The sequence below is a fragment of the Phaseolus vulgaris genome, chromosome 3 (assembly GCF_051622355.1).
Source record: "Phaseolus vulgaris cultivar YP4 chromosome 3, ASM5162235v1, whole genome shotgun sequence".
NCBI lineage: Eukaryota > Viridiplantae > Streptophyta > Magnoliopsida > Fabales > Fabaceae > Phaseolus > Phaseolus vulgaris.
This window is the reverse complement of record NC_143500.1, coordinates 10,837,822-10,849,805: the sequence shown is the minus strand read 5'-3', so window position 1 is coordinate 10,849,805 and position 11,984 is coordinate 10,837,822. Positions and strand designations below refer to the sequence as shown.

Sequence of the window (11,984 nt, the reverse complement as noted above, 5' to 3'; positions counted from 1 at the left end):
AAAACTAACACTTATGATACCTTAACTGTGGCTGTTCTGAAGCACATAACAAAGGATAAATGCAAGCCTGTCAAATCTACTCCTTAAGCAAGAAGGTCATGAGAAATATGGGGACAACAACAAATGTACTCTTGGGAATCAAGAAAAATTTGGGTTAAAGTAGAAGTGCTCTGGTGAAAACTCATCAAAGTGATGCATGTTCTTATGGTTGAGAAGTATGCATCTTACTCAGATTCTTAACAAGTAAAAAAATCATGAGCCATGTAAAGTAAGTTGTATATTCTCATCCTATGCATGTGCCTCATATGACCAAATAAACATTTAAACATGTTTCTCTTGGTTAAACTTGTTGAGGTAGTCTATGTGCAAAGGTATGAATGTATTTCATTATGCATTTCCCATCACTTTGTGATATAAACCAAGTAGTTATGAAGATGACAAGGAAGCAAAAGATAAGGCACATGGTGAGCAGTCATCTCAGTGAACAATTCAAGACCTCACCAAGGATCTCATGGACCTCACCAAAGGAGATGAGCATAAACCGGAACACCAACTGTTCTTCCTTCTGATCTTCTTAAAAGATAGAATATGTTGTAAAATCAACTGGATTCATGTCATTAAGGAGCACATGCTGAAGTCTATAAGTTTATGTGATTATCATTATCCTTATGCTATTTTGATTACTAAATTTATGTATTATTTTGAAGTTGACTTGGAGGATGAACAATCTGAACTTGTCATGCTGAAGTCTATAAGGTTATGTGATTATCATTATCCTTATGCTATTTTGATTACTAAATTTATGTATTATTTTGAAGTTGACTTGGAGGATGAACAATATGAACTTGTGAAGACTACAAGTGAATTTAATAATGGATCCTTAAGTAGGATGGGATTCACCAAAGTTAATGGAAGGTGGGTTGGTAAAGGTGGTGATCATGCTGGCTCATCAAGTGGTGCACATGCTGAAGATGAGGATGAATATCAACCTCATGCTATTGCTACCGAAGGTGATGCTGAAATGGAAGCTGGAGGAGATGATGTTAGTGCTTATGAAGCTGGACAAAGTGCTGGAAACATGGGTGAACGCATCACATCCATATCACCCTTTGAGAGGTTGATGTTAAGTATAATGAACAACTTTGTCAATGAACAAAGGAGCCATCATGAATTCTGTGTATCTCGTTTTCAGGATCTTAATGAGCAAATTGAAGCTATCCAGAATCAGCTCTTTGAACTCTAGTATGGGAAAGATGATTGAAGACCTGCTCATATCTTATGTCTTTTAAATTTGTTGGGTTTAAGATGAACAATTTTATATTTTTGTATGGTTTTTTTTGCTAAAATATTTTATATTGTTAAATTGTTTTTATAGTCTCTTACTCTATTTGTGAAGACATATAGGGGGAGAATATGCTGATTTGGTTGTTGGTTTATTGTTGTTTATAACTGGTTTAAATGTTGATATATAGTTGTGCAGGAACTCTGATTTTCACACTCACTTACATTGGTTTTTCACACTGATTTTGCTGATTTTCTTTGTGAAAAATCACATAGTGAAAACTGGTTCATTTGTGTAAGAGATTGTGGATGAAATTACTCTCTGGTATTGTTATTTTGATTGTTTCGCAGGTACTATCAAATTCAAATAGATCTCAATAAAGCAAACCAGGGATTTGTCTTCATCATATAAGGGGAGATTGTTGAACAAGAGCTTTGATGACTCCAAATCTCCATGGATTGCTAGAAGGCTGATTGTAGCTTAGTTGTATGAGTTATGGGTAGTTTGAATTTGTTAATTCACTCTTAGTTAGAATCCAAAGTTGGTTTAATTCAAATCCTTTTAAAAAGATTGTTTTATGAAGAAGCAGAAAAACAATCAGTTGTTTTATCCTTTCAATCGGTTGTTTCATACTTAGGATTTTTGAAACTGGTTTTAACAGGTTTAAATTTGGTTGACTTTGTTGTCAAACCAATTCAATCGGTTATTTCGACAAAACAACCGATTGTTTTTTGAATTTTCTTAACATAATTTTGTTAAGTTAGTTAAATCTGCTTTAAATGATTTGGAACTGATTTGCCTTTTACAATAAATGTTTTCATCTGTCTCTTGGAGTATAAATGTTCTGTTTTACGCTCCTATCATTAACACTTACAAGATCAGTTTGTGAAATCAAGTTTTCTCCAAGATTGCTTAAGGCTTTGGATATTTTTCTAAGAGTGAAGTAGGACTTGTTGTGTACTTTGATTTGATTTGTACCAGGTGTGATCAATCCTATTTCTTTCTTCATTTTGTAATTTTGTAAGTACTGGTTTTCACAGAGTCAGAGGGTGTTCTGATATGTGGTGTGCCAAAGGAAGTGTATGTTCTTGAGGGGATCAAAATCACTTCTTTGGTGGTTGTGTGTTTGTAATATGATTTTTTATTACTTAGTGGATACCCAAAGGTTTCTAGGAACTAGATGTAGCTCTTGGTATAAAAGTGAACCAGTATAAAATTGTTTGTGTGATTCTTTCTCTCCCTAATCTCTTTTATATATGTTTTTAGTTGTTTTTATACATTGTTGATAGAAACAACCGGTTGAATCGCAGAAACAACCGGTTGAATTTATGGTATTCAACTAAAACTGTTTTATAACTAGTGTTCTCTCATTCCTTTGGTTGTGATTCTTCTTTGACTTTCTTCATACCTTTAAACTTTGCGAAAAATGTTTAAAAATAATTCACCATCTCTCTTGTTTAAGGCCTTTAATTCTAACAGTTATTGCCTATTTTGCCTTGAGTCATATGTTCTTTAGTGTTCTAGGATTCCTTATATTTTGCTTCTACTTACTTTGCTTTTAATTGTGAAAGTTTAAAAGTAATTGGAAATTCGTTTTAGTATAAATAGATTTAAGTTCCAAACAAAAGATTTCAAGAGATCAATTGATTTGAATCCCAAACTTTTGGTGAAAATTGGAGGTCTGTGAAATTATGCATGATCAAAACTATGGACATCTCATTTCCATAATCCAAAAAAAAAGTAAGAGAAGTTGCGCAAGCTTGTTGGTTCCAATCTTTTCAAATAGCAACATTTCAAAATAGTGGGTTCATTTTAATTAGCAAATTGATTTCAACATTGTGGAATTTTTATCCTTTTGCCATTAACAATTTCTAAAGAAAGAAAGAAAATCATTGTTAAAAGTTCTAGTAAGTATCTTAGAGTCTTTTTGTGTGCCTTTTTCTTGATTGTTTTTCTTAAAAAGTTTTGTGATACATTTTTTCTCAAATTTGGTTTAGCTTTCTTGCTTTGAGCTTTTCTTGTTTGTCTTTTGAAATTTTCTTTTAAGTTTTGTTGTGGATCCATTTAGATCAAGTGATTAGGGCTTTGACCTTTTTCATTTGAGAGTATTCAACATCAAGATAGGCCTTTGTTGAGAGCATCTCTTTCTTTAGTGAAACACATGGGGAGTGTTTAAATTGTTTTCACTAATTGTTTGTTTCCTTTGTGCCAAAAAAATTATGGTTCATTTGTCTTTAGGTGAATTTTCAAAACCCTAATCACATCACAAAGCCCACCTTTTGGGAGAACTTGTGAATGCCAAGAAACAAATGGTTCACAAAGACGAGGAAATAAGCCAACTAGCGAAAAGATTGCAAAGACTAGAAGAAGCTCAAGTGAAGCAAACTCAAGAAAGGAGTTGGGAGCCGCCAAGAGCAACTAGACATTCCATGCACTATGGGAGTCGAAAAAATGATTGGCAAGTGCATAATTTTGCAAACTGGCACCATCAACTCCAACAACAACCACAACATTCTTTTAATTTTGTAAAGTTACCTAGTTTTAGTGGGCACAATGACCCTACTTTGTATTTAGAATGGGAAGCAGATGGCTTCTAATATTTAGTTGAAGTGCTTTATTGTTGGTATTGCATATGGTGTGTGCTCTAGTGAGGTTGAACTTGCTGCAGCAAAGTAGATGACTTTTGATATTGGGGACCAAGATGTAAGCTTTTACAAAAGAGTGTCCTATTGTATGGACCACCTGGCACGAGGAAGATCATGCTTGCCAAAGCTATTGCTAAGGCGTCTGAAGTAGCTTTTATCAATGTTTGGATATCAAACTTGATGAGCAAGTGGTCTGGAGATGGCCAAACTTATATCTGCCACATTTAGCCTAGCTCATAAACTCCTGCATGCCATCATATTCATTAATGAAGTTAACAACTTTTTGGAACATGATGAAGCAATACTTTGACGTCTTCCTCAAGAATTTGAAATATATATTCCATATCAAAGGGAAATGGTCGAGATATTGAATGTTATCTTGAAAGGTGGGAGGATTGAAGAAAACTTTGACTTTGACTGTATAGCTTTCTTATGTGAAGGTTACACGAGTTCGGATCTCTTTGACCTGTGCAAGAAAGTTGTATATTTTCCATTTAGAGAACTGGATGAAGAAAAGATAGGGGGAGAAATTGTGGTCTCCTTTTTGTAATTTCTGGGGTCTATGGTACTTTAATTCTGTGTTAATTTTGATGTTGTCATAACTCTAATACACCATAGATTTCTGCTGCAATTCTGATATGGTATCATAGGTTTGTTGCTGCAATGGTGCTGCCACACACTGTTTTCTAGTTTTCTTCTTAAGAAATGAGTTTCTTAAATTCTGTTTTTATCCCTTGTCTTACTCTATTTAAGAAGAAAAATAGGGGGAGATTTATCTGGTTTTATGTGTTGAACTACTGCAATTTATCTGGTTTAAATCCAGTGTATACTTGTTGTTGCTTTGCTGTGATTTTGCACTTATTTCATTGGTTTTCACACTAGCTTTTATGGTTTTCTTGCTGGAAATCATATGATGAAAACTGGTTCAATGGTGTTGTTTAAACTTAGATATTATTACTATCTGGTACATGCACAATTGTTGTTTTGCAGGTGCTTCCAAATTTAAATAGAACAACACAAGCAAACCAGGGATTTGTCTTCATCAAATGGGGGGAGATTGTTGAAGATAGGCTTTGATGTCTCCAAATCCATGAAGATTGGTTGAAGGCTTCGTTGTTGCATGTGTGTGTAGGTTCTGGGTAGTTTGAATTTGTAATATACTCTTAGTTAGGATCCAAAGTTGGTTTAAATCAAATTCTTTTGAAAAAAAGTGTTTTCCAAAGAAGTGGAAAAATAACATGTTGTTTTATCGTTTCAATTGGTTATTTTACACTTAGTGTTTTTGAAACAGGTTTTGGCAAAGCTTGAAATTGGTTGACCTTGCTGTCAAACTAATTCAATCGGTTATTTCAACATTTCAACCGATTTGTTTTTGAAAATCCTTAACAGAATTTGTAAGTTTGGTAAATCTGTTTTAATTGGTTCAAAACTGATTTGACTCTTGCATTAAATGTTTTTAATAACCTTTTGAAGTTTAAATAATCTATTTTACGCTCCTGGTAATTATGATATCAGATTAAATCTTTCAAATCAATTTTCTCCAAGATTGCTTTAAGCTTTGGATTTTTCAAAGAGTGAAATAGGATTGTTTTGTAACTTTTGAATTCAATTTGTATCAGGTGTGATCATTCATTTTCTCTCTTGAATATTGTAATTCTGTGTAAACGTGTTCTGCGCAAATCCAGAAGGTGTTATGTGATTTGTGGTGTGTTGTTTGCCAAAGGAGGTGTGTGATATTGAAGGGTTCAAGATCACCTCTTTGGTGTGTGGTTTGTAATCAAGGTTATTTGATTGCTTAGTGGAATACCTGGGGACTGGATGTAGCTCTTGGATAAGAGTGAACCAATATAAATTTGTTGTGTAATTCTTTCTATCCTTAATCTCATTTAAATCTGTTTTGGTTTATTTTTATTAAATGTTGATAAAAACAACCGGTTGAATCGCATAAACAACCAGTTGATTTTTTGGAAACATAATAAAACAAATTTGTTTCTTTGCTAACTTGGTTTCTTTCTCTTTGATTCTTCGTTGGCTTTCTCTATACCTTCAATATTTGCGTAAATATTTTATAAACAATTCACCCCCTCTTGTTTAAGGTCTACAATTCTAACAGTTAGCACCTGAAGATAAAGGTGCACATAAGTAATATGTTTTTTCTGTTATGATTATATGTTTTCTGTTGAGATTATATTCTCCCTGATAAAATCTCACTTTGTGAAATTTGAAAAAATCGTTAAAGGGATATCAATAAAAGGAACTTGAGACCTCAATAAATAAAATGTATAAAAATTGAAAATCATACTAATTTTATTTCTTATTTAGTAAATTTTAATTTGATATTGAATCGTTATGAACTAGTTATATAATGTCATGAAATATAAACGAAATTAGTATAATATTTAAAATAATTATTAAAAAATAAATACTTTTTTATAACTTTTCTTCATATAATTTCATTTCTTAGTTCATTTAAAAAAAATTCTTAAAAATCATTAAATTTGAAATGTAGGGGTGATAATACTTACCTCCTCTTCCTTCAACTATCACTTCATTAAAGTCCATCAAATCCAAGAAGCACTGCATATATCACGAAGGAAATGGAGTAAGAAAAGTGGAAAGGAGACATGCCCCATGTTTTATGAGCAAACAGGGCAAAGTTTTCCAACGTCGGAAGAAAAAAAGAATGAATAGGGATGGAAGATTGAGAGAAGCATTTAAGAATATGTAGGCCATAATTATCATAAGGCCACACAAATGTTGTTGGATCTCTTACAAACGTGTTGTTGTCTCATTAATTACTTCTTTCAAAATCCAAACACATGTCAATCCACTGTGTATAAGTGGCCAAGCCTTTTACTCTTTGAAGTGACGTTTCCATCACTAATGATCTGTTTCTAGGCGCCAGAAAATCGATGGAAACAGTGTAGAGAAAGGTGGAAAAACAATAACAAAATTATTAAAAAGGTGTTTTCTTTGCATTTGTAAAGAAATTAACGAACAAAGCTTCATTACAAAAGTTATGTTTTAATATATAAATGTTGAATATGATTAAATATTAGAATCTTTCATAACTTCATTTTATTGAACTGGTTTTTATGAGATTGATATAAATTTAAAATTGACTTCTTAAATATATATATATATATATATATTTAACATTTATAATTTGTTTTTCAAATATGTATTTTTATTAATATTTATATTAATTTAAAAAAAATATTTTAATTTGAATCTATATTTTAAAAAATTTACATTAAATTATTTTATAATTTTTTAAAATTTATTATATCTATCAAAACACTAAAAAAAACAAATTTACACTCTTATTTATTTATTTTTTCTTAATCTAAATCATCTCATTTTTCACTCACTTTTCCTTCTTTTTATTCTCTCAAATCAATCATTTCATCCAAAAATAAATACTTTTTTTCTTAATCTAAATCGTCTCATTTCTCATCCTCTTTTCCTTCTTTTTATTCTCTCAAATCCATTATTTCATCCAAAAAGTAATAATAGCTTGGGACCACACATAACTGGGTTAGGCTCAGGACCACCACGTTATTATGACGTGTCCACCTTTTTTTCTTCTAAACCAAAAGCTTATCACATACAAAAACAAATAGTAAAAAAATGAGAATATATATATATATATATATATATGAAAAATCAAATGAGATTAAATAAATATTTGTCATTAATAAAAATTAAATTAAATTAAAAATAAGTATAAATAATTAATATACTATTTAAAATTATTTTTCTCGTATTTCTCTTCTTTTTATGATCTGATCACTTAAAAGAGTAAATCAAGTAGTGATTAACTAAGAAGATTAATACATCAAGTTTAGATAGGTAGGTGTTGAACTAACTTAGATTTAGATTGAGACAAGTGTTAGTTTTTGGAGAAACATGCTTAATATCAATGTTTAAAGTCAAGTTGTTCTTTGAAGATGTTGTTGAAGCATACCCTTAGCATCAACATGAATCATAATTTTAATTTATTTTTATTAAAAAGTTGTTTCTAGGTTTAGACGCATTCTACATTCCTAACATAATAATTATTTTAAATTCTTAATCTTAAATTTGAGAAAGAATATTAGTTCAATTTCGACAAATTATAAAATATATTTAAATTTTAATTAAAAATCAATTTATTCAATTTTATAAGAAGTTGTAAAGAGAATTGTTTAAACTAAATTTTAGTAAAGCTCTTCGTAAATATGTACAATATCTTTTAATATACATTGAAAAAACGAGATTTTTTTTAATTATTACACAATAAGAAAGTTCTTTTTATGTGTCTGCGTACATTTTATTACGTTATCTTAGTCTCTTTTTTTACTGTATTGAAATTACATTATAGTATAAAAGTTTGATTATATTGTGTGCTTCTACTTAGTTTTGTTAATTTAATGGAGAGACTCTTAGATTAGTTTCTTTTTTCTGTTTTCTTTTTGTGCTTATAAGGTAACTTTTATTACAATATAATTTATATTTTAAATTTTTTATATAAATATAATTATATAAAGTACTCTCTTTGTCACTAATTGGTATATATTGTTTTAAAATTTCCCTATCTCTACTATAAGACCTTTTTTTTCCTAATTGTTTTGTATTAATTATTTTTCATCAAAATATCTTTAACGATCTTAGTATATAACTAATAAATGCTTCGGATGGCTCTTTCTCTCTTTTATGAACAATTAATTATTTGGAAAATGTTAACTAAGAATTAATAAAAAATATTTATTAAAGGAGGAAACTTTTTTATTGAGAAGCGGAGAAATACACTCCCCTACGAACTTTTAATACGCTCTCACATTATTTAAAAAAGAAATCCCTCTTTTAATTTCTTTAATCAATATCTAAAAACATTGATTAAAGGGACCTTGATTATTTTAACACAATTAAAAAAAATTGTAAATTGTTTGTTCTTCATTCGTCTAAGTACGAAGATAAATTAAGGGCAATTTTTGTTTTGATGTTTAGCTAATAAGTAAATTCTCTAAAATATAAATTAAAGGTTAGTCTAACAAAAAATAATTTTGTGGTAATAAGACAAAAATTTCATCGGAGTATAAGATTTCATTTACAGTGTGTTTGGTTTCAAAGTTTTTATATATTTATTCTTATTACACATGTTAGACAATAATGTGTAAGATATTTTGATAGTCTTAATTAAAATTTGATGAACAAGTTATCAATCATTATTCAAATATTTTTAAAGATATTTGTACTGATCAGGGTATATTCAGTATATAGTCTAAATATTTGAGTTCCTAACTCATCGGTAAGGGCAGTATCTATTGAGCATACTATAATTCTAGAAATCGACTCAAACATGATAAAGTTCAGTGTCTCTAAAAGAGTGTCCACTTCTCACTTTTGATAAAGGTTAATGCAGCCCAAACAATAAATGTGTATTATAACTAATTCAGTTAATTATTTAAAACAGAAAGACACAATCAGAGACTATACTCTACAAAAATATAACTCTAAAATACGAGGAAAAATAGTAACGAATTAATTATGTAGTTATCTTCTTGACGATTGTTATTAAAGACCTTGAGACTCTAACCACCAAGTAAGTTGACTCTACGATATTTACACCACATTATAATATATAAGTGTTCTCACTGACTTGATCGGGGTGTAATCAACAGGTGGAAAACCCTCCGTTGGATTTTGCGACAAAGACAAAAGGAAAGAGAGATAAAAACCACCACTGTAGCCCGCTAGAACAATATTAAAAATTCTCTCACTATCATCTCATTACTCATAAATTTTAATAAATTTGGTTAGAAATTCATTTTACATATCTTAATTAAAACAATCTTCAAATTTTTATAATTTTCTTTTAAATCTCTTCAAATAAACTTCTTTGAAAAAAGAAGAAGACTAAAACTAGTTTAAATATTTTTTTTGGGACTCACATTATTCAAAATAGACAAAACTATCTATATGGTTCTAGTGAAAAGACTTGAGTAAAAGGGAGAAGATGTGCATAATTAATGGTGGAATAACTTATTTCAAGAAGCTAAATTAAATAGTTTGTGATATGAACATATTAATTTGGTGAAATACATTAAACACATAGGAAAAGTTTGTGTCGTGAGTTTGAAGGGACTTAATATCAAATAAAGGAAATAAATAAATAAGAGAATTAAGTTTGATTTAAAATGAAAGAAAATAATAAGAATTTGTGTGAAAAATGAAGAAATTTGGTGGGATCCTCCTATAATTGAATTGTGCTACTCTATATATAAAGAGAGGGTGAAATAAAATAAAGGAGGCATTGAGAGATGGAAACATGCAGTGAGGAAAGAGAAAAGACGGACCATAGCGAAGCTCCCATTCAAGGAGACATCTTAGAGATTATATTCTCTCACTTGCCACTCATCCACCTCGTCTCACCTTCTCACGTGTCACGTGCATGGAACCGTGCACTCTCCACCTCCCTCCGCCACGTCAACCCCGTCAAACCCTGGCTCACGCTGCACATCCAGAACCCCCGTGCACTGCACCTCACCACCACCTTCGCCTACGACCCACGCTCCCGCACCTGGTTCCAAATCCACGCGCCGCATCCCAACCACACCTCCCCCCTGCGCGCCTCGCACTCCACACTCCTATACACGCTCTCTCCCTGCGAGTTCGCCTTCTCCCTCGACCCCCTCCGTCTCCACTGGCACCACGCGTGTTCCCCACGCGTCTCTCGCATAGACCCCATCGTCGCGCGCGTGGGACCTCGCATCGTGCTGGCGGGAGGCGCGTGCGACTTCGAGGACGATCCCCTGGCGGTGGAGGTATACGACATGGAGTCCCGCGCGTGGACGCGCTGCCAGTCGATGCCAGCCATTCTCAAGGACTCCTCCGCTTCCACGTGGCTCTCGACCGCCGTCGTCGGGGAGAGGATGTACGTGACGGAGAAAAACTCCGGCGTGACGTACTCGCTGGATTGCAACACGATGACGTGGAATGGCCCGTTGGAGGTGCGTCCGGATCGAAGTGTTTTCCACTGCGTGACCGGAGCGATAGGCGGTCGTTTAATGGTGGCGGGGATGGTGGGCGAGGCGGAGAAGGTAGAGGAGGTGAAGTTGTGGGAAGTGAAAGGGGAATTAGCGTTGGAAAGTGAATTAGGGTATTGGTGTGAGGAGTTAGCAGCGATGCCGAAGGAGTTGATGGTGAAGATTATGGGTACTGGTTCGATTGAGGTTAACTGGATTGGGAATTCTGTGTATTTTCAGAACCTATGGAAAGCGGAGGAAATTGTTGTGTGCGAGGTTGGGAATAATGGCGGAAGCTGCGAATGGGAAAGCGTGAGGAACGTAACGGTGAGTGATGTGAGTCGCATGCAGAGAACCGTGTTCTGTGGTGCCCATGTTGGGCTTCAAGATTTGAAGAAGGCAATTAATAAGAATTGTATGTTTGTGGAGAAAGTAGTTTAAGTTACAATCTCTTTAGATTGGACTATTTGGTTCGGAATATGGTTTTCATTTTTTCAGTTTTATATTTTATCATCACATAATGTGATTCCATTGCTTCCCATTCAACTATACTGATTTGGGCAATGTATTTCCAGATCTATGTACTCACTCGTTCATAAGTAATGAGCACATTCAGATCTACCAAAATTTATTTTCATAGTTCAATTTTTTGGAAAATATAATGACAAATTATGGATAAATGAGATCAAAATTATAAAATTAGATTTAATAAATACAAGTTATCAATCAACACTTCAATAAAAAAAAAAATTAAACATGACTTATTTAATTTTGTAATTATTTTAGTATTTATCTATTTTGATAATTTTTTTGAGAAACAGCGTGTTAAATTTTTCTTAATTCTATAAACATATTTTATGCACAATTTTTTTTACTTGTACTATAATATCTAATATTTTGTTGGATTATATTTACTGTTTGATCATTTTTGGAAAAAATAGACATGAATGATTATAAATTAATATATATATATATATATATATATATATATATATATATTTATTATCATTAATTTAACATTACTTTTCATGTACTATCTTCAAGTACAAC

At 32.0% G+C, this 11,984-nt stretch overlaps 1 protein-coding gene across 1 annotated transcript; it reads left to right on the top strand.

Annotated features, from left to right (window-relative positions):
- Positions 1–9,857: 9,857 nt before the first annotated feature.
- On the top strand, positions 9,858–11,561 carry LOC137806563 (F-box/kelch-repeat protein At1g23390). Its single transcript, XM_068606759.1, has one exon. The coding sequence runs from the start codon at positions 10,230–10,232 to the stop codon at positions 11,373–11,375; it is 1,146 nt and encodes a 381-aa protein (XP_068462860.1). The 5' UTR covers positions 9,858–10,229; the 3' UTR covers positions 11,376–11,561.
- The last annotated feature ends 423 nt before the right edge of the window (positions 11,562–11,984 follow it).